Raw genomic sequence first — 15,727 nt, 5'->3', positions numbered from 1 at the left:
TAAGTTATAGAGGAGCCTGTAAGGTTTCATTTATTTCCTGGGAAGTGACAGAATTTCACCCTGCATTCCGAAACATCTGCTGAGCCTGGGTGGCCAAGTCCTGCCTCCCAGGAACAGCTGAGGGGTGTGCTGGGGCTGCTGTGAGACCCCGATCCCTGCCCACTCCCGCTGGGGCCCATGATGGATGGGGTAGCATCTCCGAGTGTCTCCAAGGGGCAGCACTGAGGGATGGGGGGGCTCCAGTCCCCAGGCCAAACCAAAGTGCCCACGCTGTCCAATCACAGCCACTCCTCACCCTCGAACAAAACAGAACATAGGAAACAAGGGTGCCTTTTTAATTGCAATCAAATATGCCGTCTGAAGCCAGCACACCCTGAGCCTGGCCCCGAAGCCACGTGTGGCCCAGGGCGGGAGGGGCGTCTCGCAGTGACAGGGGCCAGCAGGTCCACTGCACTGGCTTTGCTTGCTTTGCTGCGCGGTGTCCCTGGACGGGAGGCAGGCGGAGGGCGAGGTGGTGGGCACTCACACCTTCACGCACACATGCAGACTTTCCCAGTGTTCCTCCTGCTCGGCTGAGGCGGTCAGACAGCACTGCGAAGCCACGGCTGGGCGGGTGTGGGCAGCGCAGCGGGCGCCTACTTCTGGATCTGGAACAGGAAGAGCCGCAGGTTGATGTTCTTGGCAGCCAGCAGCTTGTTGCACTCCACGGAGTCCACGATCGGCAGCGGCACGTAGTCCGTCTCGTTGCTCTCGTTGGTGAAGACGAAGTGGTAGATGACGGGGCTGATCTTCACGTCGTCGTAGGGGCCCTTGAGAAGCAGGAAGGAGCACTCCAGGGGCGCCGTGACCTTGCTCTTGAGGAGCAGCTGGAAGGACAGCGTGCGCTTGCACGACAGGTTGGGGTTGCGCTCCGAGTCGTTCACGCGCGCCTTCAGGACCCACGTCTGGTTCAGCACCGTGAACCGCGGTGTCTCGTAGTATAGGCGCGTGATGAAGTCATCGGTGCGGTATGGCCGGAACTGGACCTCTGTGGAGACAGACAGGCCGGGAAGAGCCGGCAATCAGGCTGGGCCAAGCCGGTGGTGGCGCCTTCCAACCAGCCGAGGACACAGGCTCGGCCGGGGAGGAAGGCCACTTACCAGAAGAAACAGGTGCTCAACTTGTCACAAGGCAAGTCAAAGGCAACTATGGCAAATGGAGGCGCACACAAGCTTGGGGGAAAGAACTACAAACAGAAGTGACACGCGTTAGCTGCAGGGAGTCTGGAGGCTGCGAGGGGGCCAACCAGCCCAGCCCCTGGCCTCCCTCCTGGACCCCCGCCCGCCCCTGGGCCGTGGGTAAGCAGACACACAGACAGGATGCAGTTCTGAGAACAGTGCACTTTATTGGTTCCATACAGAGCTGCCAGAAAGCCGGCAGGCAGGCCGGTGTGGCATCTGGCCAGAGTCAAGCCCTGGCGTGTGGCCCACTGCTGGGCTCTGCTGTCACAGTCCTCAGCACACCCTGTGCCCAACGCCGGCTTGTCCCTCCACGGAGGCGGCCAGTCCTTCCTGCGTGGACGGGCTCCCGGCCCTGCCACTGGCCAGGTCACGATGCCTTGGCCTGCCTGGACACGGAGGCCTGGCCTGGGCTGTCTGTGCCACGGTGCTCACCAGGGAGACTGAGGCTGCAACTAACCAGGCCCCCAGGCTCTTGGCCTCTTGGGCATGCAGAGGCCCGCACTGAGCTGGACCCCGGCTGGCGTGGGACGGGCAGTGGAGGGCCGGAGTCTCCCTGAGCGGCCCCAGCATCAGCAGGTGCTTCTGGCTGTTCTGTGTCTAGACCAGGCTCTGGCCCGGTACCTGCTCCCAGCACGTCCAAAGGCAGTGGCCAGGAGAGCCCACGAGATCCAGTGGGCCGGGATGCGGTCCAGCCTGCCTGTCCCTGGGCGTCCACTCTCAGCTCTGCATTTTGAGCTGGGCACCCTCAGTTTGTTCTGGAGCCCTGGCCCTGAGCATCTTCTTGCTGGCCTCAGGAGGTCTGTGGCCACTGCAGCCTCTCACCCACAGGCAGGACCCAACGAGACGAGAGTTCTTCTTGCCCCTGGCACTGCAGGGCAGGCCACCGGCTCCTGGGCCTGAGACACACCCACCTTCGGCTTAGACCCCCCACTCTCCCCAGGCTGCTTGGCCCCACTCCGTGAGGACATCACCCTGCTGAGATGGCAGGACCAGGGTGGGGAAGACAGGTGGGAGGGGCCTGTGAGAGCCATGCAGGTGCTCCTCAAGTCCTGCCCTAGCCCCTCCCCGGCTCAGCCTTTGGCCCATCTTGTCCCCCAAGGTGTCCTCCAATTCACCAGGAGCTTGTGCAGAGCCCAGCCACCTAGTGTGGGCTGTGCCCACTGCTCAGGGCCTGCTGCTGCTCCCCAGTGGGCAGTGGCTGCCTCACCTGTGTAGCCGATCTTCTCGAAGCTCAACAGGCTGAAGATGCTATTGTAGAGCTGCATCTCCTTGCGGTGGCTCTGGTCCATCTCGTCCAGGATCTCCATCAGCTCGTTGCCCGTCTTGGTGGGGTGGGCACAGGCGGCCTCGTGCACAGTTAGCTCATGGAAGGGGCCGTGCCACGGGCAGCCAATTCGCTTGTACTTGCACTGGGTCACCCTAGGGGGGAGCACTGTGGTCATGGCATGTACCCCGCACCTCCATTCAGACCTGCTCATGCACGATCCGCTCCCTGAAGGACATATTCAGTGTGTGCCATCTTTCAGGAAGCAGTCAGAGTGTGTGAGACGGAGAGGAGCTGTGTGAGCTATGCATGGACAAGCTACCCGCACCCACAGCCGTGGGGTCTCCGTCCTGCTTGGAAACAGTGGCTGCCGACCGCAGTCCCAGACCACGAGAGGCTTGGGCCTGGCCACAGCCGTTTAGGATGGCAGAGCAGCCGGGACTGGGCTGGGGTGCCAGTGCAGCCTCACACCAAGATCCCAGAGCTCCTGAGCTGGCCATTCTCTCCTGGACCCAGGGATGCCAGGGACCGCCTCTAAGAGGCCACCACGTAACCAGAGAGAGAGCAGGGTGATGTCCAGACAGCCACTGTGCAGATCCAGGTCCTCCACCATGGGACCCGAACCCTGAGCAACTGCACGCTGGCCTGGGCCACGAGGACCAGCCGGCGTGCGCTGCATGCTGAGCCCTGCCGGCACCGGTGGCCTCCAGCCGGGCGGTTACCTGTCTTGGCACTCCTCCTTCTGGTGCCTCTCCAGGAGGGAGCGGGGGAACTGGCGCAGGCAGAAGCCACACTCACAGGGCAGCTCACTCACGGCCTTTTCCACAGCCAGGTTGCGGCAGCAGAGGCTCTTACTGATCTCGCAACGACAGTTGGGGCATGTGGCCTGCTCCTCCTTCAGCCGGGCATCTGCTAGTAGGTGGATAAAACAGCCAGCGCACATCAAGTGACCGTTAGTACACTGTGGAGAAGGAAAGGGAGATGAAGCTCACAGACCTGCAGGACCTGCACACACGCGTGCGCCACCTGCCAGCTCCAGCCAGGCCGGCAGTCCTGAAGGGCTCGCGCTGTGTGGGGGGCTGTCGTGAGCAGAGGCGAGGGCGTGCTGGCACTGAGCACCCAGAGGGTGCTGCTCAGGGAGGACAGGCCTCTTTCCCAGAGCCCAACTGGGCCCCGGTGTGAGCTAGGTGACTCCGGAGTGGCCTTGGCAGCTTGCAGAGGTTGCGGCTCCTCACTAAGGCAGGCCTCCTGGCAGTGACTGGCCATGCCGCAGCTAGGAGCCTGGCCTCTTCCCACCCCACGGGTTGGAGACCGCCCTGATTTCAGGATGTCTACAGAAACTCGGACTCGTGACTGAGCACGGCAGTGGCACTGAGCTCAACAGCAGCTATAGAAAGGGCAGCAGACACTGCTCCTGGTGCTGAGGCAGGTGTGCCCTCTTCCTGGCCCCTCCCCTCTGTACCTCCTTGACCAGCACAGGTGAGGAGGCAGCTTCCACCTACCTAGTGAAAGTAGAGGCCTTCCCAAGACCTGCTGGCACAGAAATGCTACAGCTCGGGAAACTGAGTTGGCCTGGGACAAGAACACATGGGCAGTTCATGCCAGGGAGAGGTGGGGGTGGGGATGTGGAGGGGAGGCAGGCGGGACATGTTGCTATCATGGGTAAGAACCAGACCCCCCTTCCTTTTCTGAACCTGAAGACCTGAGGCCCAGGCGTTCCCTCCTGCTGGGGTTCCCTGCACCAGTAGATGGCAGGCTGCCAGTACAACTCCTGTTTTGGGTCTCTTACTGGTTCCACACACATCTGAGCATCCACCCACATGGTGCCATCACGTGATCATGGTAGACCACGGGCCCAGCCCGCAGAGGCTCAATGGTGTCCCGAGCCCAGGGAGTTGCGGGGACCTCAGCTGAGCACTGCGCTGGGGGCTGCCAGTGGCTCGCTGGCTAAGGGTGAATGTGCCAGCAGTAGCTGTTCTAGGGACACTGGTCATTGCAAACCTCCAGAAAGCTACCAGCCACAGATTTCCCTTGGGGCCCAGGATTTTCTGAGAGTGATAGGTAGTGTGACAAAGGTTCCCAGGGATGCTACCAGGCCACGCCCACATGCAGAGGGGCTCTGGTCAACACCAGCGGCCACCCCATCGCTTCAGGGGTTCGTGCACCCTGCGCTGAGGAGCAGCAAGAAGCCATGCCAAGGGTCTAGTGAGTGATGAGACTGGCAGTGGGGACCGGGGTTGGGGACAAAGGCCTCCTTCACAGAATCCATGTCCACATAAATACCACAAACTATTCACACTCAAACCTCAATTTCTAAGACAGGTCAAAAATTAGAATGCCTGGCCTGTGGTGGCTCAGTGGATAAAACATCAACCTGGAATGCAGAGGTCACTGGCTCGAAATCCTGGGCTTGCCTGGTCAAGGCACATATGGGAGTTGATGCTTCCTGCTCCTCCCCCTTTCCTCTCTCTCCCACCCTCTAAAAATGAATAATAAAAATAACTAGAATGTATAAGATGCTCTCCCTCCCAGGAGCACGTCCATGCCTTTCCCTCCCTCTTTTTTCCTTGTAGGCATTCATCTCCTCAACTTGCAAACAGGGGAGCAATGGGCAGTGGAAGCTTGTCTGGGGCTAACACCCTGAACCTGTCCCCAAGGACCCCTTTTCTCTGACTCTCCTGTGAGCTGGCAGCAGCCCTGTCTCAGTTAACTTCTTTACCACATTTCTAGGGAGCCAAAGCAGCCCAGCCTGGTCTCTCCTGTTGCTTCTTCCACCCTAAGCCCTCCTTTGTATTTTTCCCAGCTTTTTTATTTTATTTTTTGACAGAGACAGAGTCAGAGAGAGGGACAGATAGGGACAGAACAGACAGAAAGGGAAAGAGATGAGAAACATCAATTCTTTGTTGCAGCACCTTCGCTGTTCATCAATACCTTTCTTACATGTGCCTTGACGGGGGGGGGGGGGGGGGGGCTACAGCAGAGCGGGTGACCTCTTGCTCAAGCCAGAGACCTTTGGGCTCAAGCCAGCAACCATGGGGTCATGTCTATGATCCCACGTTCAAGCCAGCAACCCCACACTCAAGCTGATGAGCCTGTGCTCAAGCTGGATGAGCCCGCGCTCAAGCCGGCGACCTCAGGGTTTTGAACCTGGGTCTTCCGTGTCCCAGTCTGACGCTCTATCCACTGAGCCACCACCTGATCAGCCTCACTGCTCCCAGCTTTAATAAATGTACTCTTAAAAAATAAAGCCTGACAGCCCTGGCCGGTCTGCTCAGTGGTAGAGCGTCGGTCTGACATGCAGGAGTCCTGGGTTCGATTCCCGGCCAGGGCACATAGGAGAAGCACCCATTTGCTTCTCCACGCCCCCCTCCTTCCTCTCTGTCTCTCTCTTCCCCTCCCCGAGCCAAGGTTCCACTGGAGCTAAGTTTGCCCAGGCACTGAGGATGGCTCTGTGGCCTCTGCCTCAGGCACTAGAATGGCTCTGATTGCAACACAGCATCGCCCCCTGGTGGGCGTGCTGGGTGGATCAGGTCGGGCGCATGCGGGAGTCTGACTGCCTCCCTGTTTCCAGCTTCAAAAAAATAAAAAAATAAAAATAAAAAAATAAATAAGTAAATAAAGCCTAGCCTGACCTGTGGTGGCTCAGTGGATAAAGCATCGACCTGGAAACGCTGAGGTCATTGGTTCGAAACCCTGGGCTTGCCTGGTCAAGGCACATATGGGAGTTGATGCTTCCTGTTCCTCCCCCCTTCTCTCTCTCTCTCTCTCTCTAAAATGAATAAATAAAAAATAAAATTTTTTAAATTAAAAAATAAAAATAAAGCCTAGCCTATGGTGGCACAGTAGATAGAGCATTACCCTGGCATGCTGAGGTCACCAGTTCAAACCTCGGCTTGCCCGGTCAAGACACATACAACAAACAAGCAAGCAATGCACAACTAAAGTCAAGCAACTGTGAGTTGATACTTCCCACACCCCCTCTGTAAAAACAATAAATCAAATCTTTAAAAAAGATGTTTATACATATATACATACTAGAACAGGTCAGGGAACAGGGGAGCTAGCTGGGCGCAGGTTAGGAGGAGCAGGCCTGGCAGGGCTGGCCAGCTCTAGCTCCAGATACACAGCTGGTCCCAGAAGTCAGGAGGAGCTGTGGCCTTTCTGTCCACCCCTCAGGGGTCAGTGAAGAACAAGAGAAACAGTGAGTGGGGGAGGTGGCAGCTGATACACACCACAGGACGCTGCCACCTTGTGAAAGGTGGAGACCACTGGCCCAGGTCACCTCTCCTCTTGCCGGGGGCCTGAGCCAGCAGTGCTCATGGCCACACCACAGCTTCAGGAAGGGGGCAGCCACAGCCTCTGGGGCAGGGAGGGAACCGACACGCACCAGTGCGACTTGTTCACAGGAGGAATCTTCAGGTCGAGCCCTGACGCACCATGCTCAGTGAAGCCCGACAGGACAACGACAGAGAGATGTCCTGTGATCTGGGACCCCACGCCACTCTAGGTCTACACTCCAGCTGCTGAGCAACCAGAGCAGAGCAGGTTGCACTGTGCTGGGCTCCCCACCTGCTTTCTCTTCCATCTCAGTCAGGGGCGGCCCTGAGAGCAAGCCTCAGGATGGAGTCCTGGGAGCTCCTGGGGACACCCAAGGCAGTCAAGTGTGTGACTGCTTAAGTCCCAGCACTGCCCTCTAGGCCACCCTCTCCTTAGACCCTGCGGGAACACCTGAGCTCCTGGGCTGCCCCCCCCCCCCCCCGAGCCTCCAGACCCACCAAGGATCAAGTAACATGGCAGCTGCTCTGGGGAGAGGTCAGGTCACTGCCCCTTCACCCCAACAGCTCAGCTCTGCGTCGGAACATGGCAAGCCAGTAAGATGCTCCCAAGAGCTGCTGGTCTGGCCAAGGACAAGCCAACACCCAAACACAGCTTGCCTATTACCAGCTACTACCCAGTGATGCTCCCTGGTGGACACCAGGCGGCTGGCCCAGGTGGTCTGTCCACACAGCAGGGCAGTCACCATGCTCTAGACCAGGCCTCCCTCAGGCTCCCAAGAGAGACCCCAGTTCTGCAGGCAGGCCAGCAGACCACAGTGTTGCTTACACCCAACCTCTGCAGCAGCTGGGTTAGGCTGCACCTGCCCCAGAAGCCAGGCCCTAGAAGACTATTTGCAGCACTGGCCACATGCCAAGTCTCTCATGGACAGTACCAGTCAGGGAAGGTCTGAGTGCCCCACTTGACATGCTAGAGCCAAGCCCCCAAGATCCTAGGTGCCCCAAGAAGCAGCTCCTGCACTGCTCAGGGCAGGCTGCCTTCCTACCACCCTCCAGGAAGACCCTGGTACCAGGGAGGGTATGGGAGAGGGACCTCACCACTCAGGGCAATGTCATAGGGCCCCAGGCCCTCCAAGGTCAGATGCTGGCTTAGACCCAAGCCCACAGGTCAGTGGCAGCATGAGCTTGGGCTGGCTGCTTCTCTCTCTGGGCTTCCACTTCCCTCAGGCACAAGAGTCTAAGGATAGGACTGGCCTTATCACGTGCTAAAGAGGCGTGTGGCTCGGCCTCCTCCATGGAGTCAGCACAGAACAAACACCCAGCACAGTGGTCGTCATGCAACAGAACCCAGCTGCCCTCACAAGACCCCTGCCTGTGAACCTCAGGACTCCAGGCACAAGCCTGTGATGTCAGCAAAAGCCCCTCCCTTGCCCCATCTTAACCAGAACATCACCCAGCATTCCCCCTGTAGGGCCCCAGGCAGCTCATGTGTACCCAGACTGCACAGGTGGGGGCCTCTATTTGGGCCAACTTCTCCTTGGGCTAAGGGGGGGCTGACTGGGCCATCTGGACTCACGAGGAAGAGTTCTGATCCCCAGGACTTGGGTTGTAAACAAGTCTTAGAAAATGCACCCCCACCCCAACTTTTGGAAATACACCTATGGTCAACAGGCCTTGTAGCCCCTTTTCAGACTGTAGTGCATGGTCCCTCCAACTCTGCCCTGTCCCCCCATACTATTTTCTTTTCCTAGAGGAAGGCTCAGCACCCAGTCCCACAGAAGCAGCAGAGCCGAGGGCACCAAACCCACAAGTCTGCTCAAGTCTGCCTGGAGGCCCCTTGCCGGCCCAGCAGGACCTTAGGCACCCCCATCTCACACCCCTCGTGCTCGGCCCAAGGTACCCTGCACCTCTTCAATCAGGGAGCCCGAGAGGGACTGTGCAGCATCCAAGCACACAGCTGTTTTGAAGAAAGCCACATTTTGGTTTGAAGTCCTGGGCCAGTGGCTCCTGATGTCATCTGATGTCACACCACCCTCAGAGCCAGGACTCAGGTGCGAAGCTGTCACTCTGAGTCAGGCTCTTCACTCAGAACTTAAGTGCTGCCTAGATCACAAGACAACTCACAGGACAACACACAACTTGTCATCTAGCCAGTCTGGAAACCCGTCTCTGCCCTGGCTTTGGACACTTAAGCAGATGTATTATCAAAGTTCCTCTCTGCTACTTCTCTCATCTCAAAGGACATGCCAGCTGCAGCCCAAGAGCAGCCCAGGAGCTTGGGGGGAGGGTCCCAGGTCATGGGGGAGGGCGCACCCACGGGGACTCACTTGGAACATCTGCTGAAGTGTGCCTGGAGGCTCCCCAAAGCCTGTGCTATACCTGCTGGCCCCTGGGCCGAGGGAGCCACCCCCACTTCCTGGGCCCTTTACCATTGTGACTGTCAATCAGGTAACAGGCCCCTCGGGCCAAGGCCTGAGCTGAGCCCTAGCAGAGACAGGAGACTTTAAGGGTAAGAGGCACAACAGGACCTACCCAACCTCCCCCCAGGGCAAACAACAGCAAATGTCCCTGGGCTCTTGTAGCAGGGACAGGAGTCGCAGCAGTGGGCACTGCTCAGCAGGGCTGTGCAGACCAGAGGAGGAGGTACCCAGGTTGAGGAGCAGGATCTAAGCCAGAAGCTGTAGGCACAGGGGTCAGAGGGCCAACTGGGGCCACATGCCAGGGCCTCCTTGTCCCTGATGGGGGTCCTAAGGAGCTTCGCTGGCTGAGAACCAGTGAGGGGTGGGAGAGCTGCACAACCCTTCCCTTCCCTCCATACGCCACTCCATGGATCAGGGCCTCAGGTGACATCAGCAGGACCGGGTGGAGGACATGTTGGGCCCCATGTGAAGGGCAAGGGGAGAGCCCAGGAGGGAGGTCAGGAATCAGGCCGTGGCTGCCACGCTGCAGGCACCACCAAGGCTGTCCGCCCCAGAGAAGGCACTCTTTCAGTAGACGGCCGGGCCCCGTGGCTGTGTGCATCCAGAGTACATGCCGGCTACAGCTGTGGGCCACCCACTCCTGCGTGGAGCTCCTACAGCTCTTCTGCCCTCTCTCCAGGGCACCTGCCCTGGGGCCCGCCTACCTAGGACTCTGGAAGGTGACCGCATATGTTGCCAGGCCAGTCACCAGGAACACACCTAACACCCACACGGAGAACATCAAAGCAAGCACCTGCTGTACCTGCTCTGGCCGTGACCTGACCCAGAAAAGGCCATGATGACAGCCATTTGCTTCAGTGCTATCTGTGGTCTGAGGCCTGAGCAAGTCTCCCAACCCAGGCATGTGGCACAACATGCCTGGAGAGCCAGCCCTGTGGGGCCCAGGGCTCTGACTCAAGAGCAGGTGGGCAAGCATACCTGATCAGCCCGTATCTGCCTGAGGCAAGCTCTGGCTGCCACCAAGTCTTCCCTGATGAAACAGAGGTGGGATCTAGTAGCCAGAGAGCAAACTCTTGAATGATAAAGGCCCATGGAGTGATCCCCACAGCCCCAGTGCCAGATGTGGCACACAGGTACCCATCTGAGACAGCCTTGAGCCATGGCATGGCTGCTGCCCGCCTTGAGCCATGGTCTGGATGAGGTCAGGCAAATGTTGCCCAACTAGCCCACTACCAACAGCAGTTTAACACAGCTCCCCAAAGAAGGCCAACAGAAAGGGGGGCTGAGTCCAGGCCAACAGGTGGTAGCCAGCAATGGGCCTTGACCAGGGACGTGTAGTTTCGAGGCAGCACATGGAACCCAGCAAACCCAGCTCTGGGGCTGACCAGGCCCATCCGGACTCCCACTCTCAGTGGCGCCATCCAGGATCACTGCAGGGGTGAAATGAGACTTTCCATCCAGCAGCAAGCCACTCAACACCATCTCTCCTGCCCCCACCTCTCCCTCGGGCCCCTCTCACCCCAGCTCCAGCACGGGCCCTGCTGTGCACCCACACCAACGTGCTCCATCCCGTGGCAGACCTTCCAGCAGCCAAAGCAAGTTCTAACCAGGCAGGGCTCTAGTCAGCCCTTCTAGAGCCAAGGGCTCTCCCACTGATCCCAGGTGCTGGGGCTTTCTCCAGGCCTTGAGAGAAGGAAACCATCCCGACCAGGCCCAGGAGTCACTGGGAAGAATGGGGCTCAGTGTCAGTGGGCTCTCCTTGCTATGCAGGTCATGTTCTTAGGGAAACCATGAGTAGATCCCACTAGGCCATGGGGAGGGCCAGGTCAGTGCTGACCTAGTACCTTCCCTCTCCATCACAGCTGCTCAGCTTCCAGAACACTGCAGGCCGGTTTGAGCCAGCTAGGCTGAGACCTGGTCACCAGCAGCTCTGACCACAGGCAGAGTTGCAGCTCTCTGTGCTAAGCAGACCAGGAGCCGGCATTCTGTATCCTGTCATCATGCCAAGTTCAGCTCCAGCCTACTCACCAGAGGGGGGTGTGAGGAAACCCCTAAATTCCCCTGGGGCCCCTCACCATTGGCTCGGCTTCCTGGACTCTCACTCAAGATCCAAAGAACCAGTTCTCCCACATGGGAGGATCAAACGTGACTGGGCAAAGAAAAGGGGTCCAGAGAGAAGACCAGTCCTGAGGAGCATGCCCGAGGCTGAAAGGCTATGAGAAGTGTCCCTCCAACTAGCAGCAGGCCAGAAGACCTGTGGCGTTCCTGAGCTAGCTACTCTGGGCAGGAGCTGAATTCAGAGAGCCCAGCAGAGTAAGCTGAAGACTGGATCCACTTCCCCACCAAGGCCTCTTCTTCCTATCACTGGCATGTCGGCCTCCCCCCAAGCAACTTCCCGGCACAGCAGAGAGGATCTGGAGATCCAGAGGTTGGGGAAATGGCAACCCAGACTAGCCCCGCACGGCTTACTGCAAAAACGGCCCTCTCACGCATGGCCCCCGGTTTGAGCAGAAGCAGGGGGGACAAGGCCCGATCAGCTAAGTCCAGCTCTTGTCATACAAAGAACCTGCTTCATTCCTCAAAGGAACTCTGGAGAAATGGGATAGAGAGATGGGGGTGCTGAGGTGGAGAGAGACAGACAAAGCAGGAGGCAGGGCACCGTATACTAATTCTGGGGCCTGAGCGTGGCTCCTTGCTGCTATGTGGGCCGTGCTTAAGACCCACCTGGGCCAGATAGGTACCCTCCAGAACAGCCCTGAACTGGTGAAGGCCTCTGAAAACAGCCCCCATGAAAGAAGGATGGACAGACTTCCTGGAGCGCCCGCACGTGGTAGCCTAGGAAGCCAGGCCTGGCGTGGGTGAGGAGGCTCATCAGGGCACAGTTTGTCCAAAAGGCACAGGGTCCGCCTGGGGAAGGGACCCGGACTGCGGGGCTGGATGCAGGTGTTTCGTCCAGACCAGGGATGAGGGGGAAGGAAATGGGAGAGGGAAGAGGAGAGGCGACCCCCTCTCTCCTCAGAGTTCTTCCAGAAAAAAAGGGGGCCAAGAGAATTCTTCCACTTGGGAGGAGGTAGGGGTGCAGGAGGAGCCCGAGGAGACAGGTTTTGGGGGGGAGAGGTGGCCGGTAAAAGAACAGAGGAGCTCCTGAGTGAACAGGAGAGCTGAGAAATGCGGGGAGCGAGCTCTGAAGTGAGGGGCGGGGGCACCTGTCACCAGCTTTACCGGGGGTCAGCTTGCGAGGGGGCTGCGGAGTGTGTGGGGGCAGCTGCAAAGAGAAGAAACATCTAGAGGGGAGGCAGATTTGGATCGGGAAATACGGGGAATCGGAACAAGAAAGAAGGGGATTCGAAGGAGAAAACAAAGTCCCGAGAAGAGAAAAATGAGGAGCTTCCAAACAGACGCCGGAGTCCCGGCCGCTGGGTCCCGGATCCCGGGGCTCGGGCCTGGCTTCGGAGGAGACGTGGTGCCCGGGGCGCCGGCCGGGCCGGGTTGGGGTCGGGCCGGCGGCCCTACCTGGTACACGGAGGCCTTGGGCAGGTCCAGGCAGACGGTGCAGCACAGCACCGAGTAGAGCCGCTCCTCCAGCTTCCCGCTGCCGGCCGCCGCCGCCGCCGCCTCGGCCGCCTCGGCCGCCCGCAGCCGCTTCTTGGGCGGTGCGTCGGGGTCGCCGGCCGCCTCCTGCAGCTGCCGGGCGCCGGCCAGGCCCGCTTCGTCCGGCAGTCCCGGCCCCGCTGCCTCGCCCAGCGCCGCCGCCACCGCCGCCGGCCCCGCGGCCGCCCCGGCCCCGGCCGGCACCGCGCCGGCGGACCCTGTCGCCGGACCGCCTCCACCGGCCTCCTCTGCGCCGGACATCGCTGCGGGCCGGCCCAGCGGGTGGGTGCGCTCCCGCGGCTGGAGGTTAGGGGGGCCGCGCGCTGCTGCCGCCCTCTCGCCGCCGCCGAGACCCCCGCAGCCCCGCTCCCTGCGCCGCCGCTTCAGTGGGTCCGGCCTGCGCGTCGCCCCGCAGCCGCCGCGGCCACCGACCCCGGGGCGGCCGCCATCTTTGTTTTCGCTGCGCGCTCCCCCACCCCCACCGCCCCCCTGGGTCTTCAGGTCACGTGACCTTCGTGGGCCAATGGAAGCCCCGCCCGAGGCTAGACGTGAGGCGGCCAAAGCCAATGGGCGCACGAAGGCCCGCCCCTGCAGAAAGTGGGCGGGCAGGGGGCGGGACCCAGGGCGACCCGTGGGGTGCGCACCTTGGGACTCCCGGAACGGGTACCGCTCTTCCGGCGGGCCTATGGCGCGCCCGGCGCGCCAGCAGGATTCTTTTTTTCGGGGTGTGCCCGCATCTGTCCCCCCACACACACTCGAACTAGTGTGCACAGGGCTCTGGTCTGGCCCACCCGACCGAGAAACCCCGCGGCCACTCCCCCACTCCTGTGTGGGTCCAGATGTGCTTTCAGAGAATGCAAGTGCAAGGACTCCTGGAGGGAGTTTCCTGACCTGATCTAACTCACTGTTCTGCCCAATCCCGTTTCCTAACCTTGGGGTAGGGAGCTGAAGAAGAGGGGTACACTGCCGAAAGTGAGAGTCTTAGGAAATCAGGACTTGACTTGCATAGACCAGAGGACAAACAGAGGTTGAGTCTGTCCTGGGAGGGGATGTGAATTTCTGGGAACACCTGTGGTACAGACATCCCTTGTCCCCAACCCAGCCAGCAGCCCGTGAAGGTCACTACCCCAGAGGGCCACCTGCCAGGCTGGGCAAGGGTGTTAAGAATTCCACCATTTCCCTGGAAGAGCAAGCTCCCAGTATTATGTCTTCTCAGTCCAGCGGCCAGCAGGAGACCATGCTGGGCGAGTCCCGGGCTGCTTCCAGTGCATCCTCTTCTGCTCAGAATCCAGTTGCTGACCTACGAGCCTTAGCTCAATTTTTTTTTTTTTTTAGCTCAATTCTTGCTAAGAATGGGCCGATTCCATATTTCTGCTGAATCCCTAAGGTTTATTGGAGACCAAGCCTCTTCCTAGATCTACAACCATGGCCTGCTGAGAATCAGGCCCCCAAATATGCCTGGACCCCACCCCCTTCATTCTGGTCTAGGCAAGGTCCCACACTCCTGAGGGACAGTGCCCAGACTCTGCCCCCTGACCAGTCATCCTACAGCAAGCCTACTTTGGGAGGAAGGAGAGTCTATTCCTAGAGAAGGAGGCCCCAAGAGGTGTCTCCAAAAATGTCATTACTCCCATTGCAGACGCTGTATGTGCAAGGCCCGATGGTAGGCCCAGCTGCCGGCGGCCAGGACCCAGCGACAGACATCCTCCTTTGGCAACAACAGCAGCCTGTCCTCCTCCAGCCGGCTCAGGAGGCCTGCAGCACCCAGCATCAAACCGCCCCACATTCCGTAAGTGTTGGTCGTGAAAACCGCCACAATGAGAATGGTTACTGCCACTACCAGTACCACCGCCTGACCAGCCACAGAACGGCCCTCCGCACCAAGGTGGTCACCAGCCACTGCCAGTACCATGCCTCCTCCCAGTAGTAAGTTTGCTGAGGAGCGGTCCCCATTCACCCAGTGGAAATCGAAGGCCAGAAGGGGCAGGCCAATGACAGTGGCCACCCAGGTTCCAGCAAGACAATCTTCATCTGTGCCCAGCCCTGGGGCCAGCATGGTGGCAGCAGCCAAGGCCTGGAGCAGGAAGCCAGCAGCTGCCCCTCGACTTGCCTGTCAACACAGGGAGGGGAGGAGATGTGGGGAAAAGAGGCCAGGACCTTCCTTTAAACAAGGAGGGTCTAGGTCTCACGCTAGCCTAGCCCCCAGACTCACCTCCCACCACCCTCTCCCTGATCCAAAGAACCGGCTATGTTCTTGGGGTTTGGGAATGGGATACGCCGATACCCAGCCCCTTTGTACTCACCTGGGCAGTGCTCACGGCTGCGCGCAGCGACACCACTCCCAGCGCCAGGTGGGACAAGGCCATGCTCCACTCACCCCACGGCTTGGGTGCCATGGTACCTCGGGCGGTAGTGAGTTTGAGGAGACAGGAAAGAGGATCCTCAACTTTGGAGAGGAAGAAGGAACGAAGGAGCCGCTACTTGGAGCCCTAAGGGCGGCTCTCCAGGACTCCCACTCGAAACCCCATTTCTAAATGTTGGGGTAGGCTCATCCGAAACTTTCTTGTAGTTCTGAGGCCACTGGACACAACTGTGCGGAAGAAAAACCTATTTTGTCTGAGAAAAGAAAAAAGAGAAAGCGGAGGGTGGCTTGGGCTGGGCGGGCGTGAGCCCTGGAACCCAAGTGGGGCGCCGGGCCTAGGGGAAAGCGGCACAGGACGTGCGCAGGCCCGCTCGGCCTGCTCCCTGCGCTCAGGTAGGTGTCGTCTTCAGAACCCAGACCGGGAGGAGCGTCTGCACAGGCACCCAGGGGCGATCCAGCTGCGCGGCCCCAACGCAGCGGGAAGCGGGGAAACTAGAACCTGCCCATCGCATCACCCGCCAGGGCCCGCCTCGTCTTCCGCGCCGGGCCAGGGGAGACCCGGAACGAACCAACGAGAGGAGCGGAGGCTAGAGCGC

General features: G+C 59.8%; 1 protein-coding gene across 4 annotated transcripts; it reads right to left on the bottom strand.

Moving 5' to 3' along the window:
• On the bottom strand, window positions 1-15,701 carry ZFTRAF1 (zinc finger TRAF-type containing 1). 4 transcript variants are annotated; one of them, XM_066265412.1, is made up of 4 exons: window positions 15,073-15,701; window positions 3,207-3,445; window positions 2,428-2,639; window positions 1-1,027 (listed from the first exon to the last, which is right to left on the bottom strand). In XM_066265412.1, exons 1-4 carry the CDS (start codon window positions 15,163-15,165, stop codon window positions 636-638), a joined length of 936 nt encoding a protein of 311 aa, XP_066121509.1. In that variant the 5' UTR covers window positions 15,166-15,701; the 3' UTR covers window positions 1-635. The 4 variants fall into 4 exon arrangements, with proteins under 4 accessions (XP_066121509.1, XP_066121506.1, XP_066121507.1 ...); XM_066265409.1 differs by lacking the exon at window positions 15,073-15,701 and adding an exon at window positions 12,692-13,256 and having other exon boundaries at window positions 315-1,027; XM_066265410.1 differs by lacking the exons at window positions 1-1,027; window positions 15,073-15,701 and adding exons at window positions 1,360-2,116; window positions 12,692-13,256.
• Window positions 15,702-15,727: the final 26 nt, after the last annotated feature.

Source organism: Saccopteryx bilineata, chromosome 3 (genome assembly GCF_036850765.1).
Source record: "Saccopteryx bilineata isolate mSacBil1 chromosome 3, mSacBil1_pri_phased_curated, whole genome shotgun sequence".
NCBI classification, from domain to species: Eukaryota; Metazoa; Chordata; class Mammalia; order Chiroptera; family Emballonuridae; genus Saccopteryx; species Saccopteryx bilineata.
This window is presented reverse-complemented; position numbering and strand designations above follow the sequence as displayed.

Bases quoted from the DNA above. Each gene is read 5' to 3' on its own strand.
- ZFTRAF1 (XM_066265409.1), bottom strand. From the start codon at position 13,030: ATGTCCGGCGCAGAGGAGGCCGGTGGAGGCGGTCCGGCGACAGGGTCC. The intron at 3,446-12,691 runs GTAGGGCCGCCG...CCTTCTCCACAG, and splicing joins CCAAGGCCTCCGTGTACCAG to TGTACTAACGGTCACTTGAT. The intron at 1,028-2,427 runs GTGAGGCAGCCA...CTGTCTCCACAG, and splicing joins CGAGAAGATCGGCTACACAG to AGGTCCAGTTCCGGCCATAC.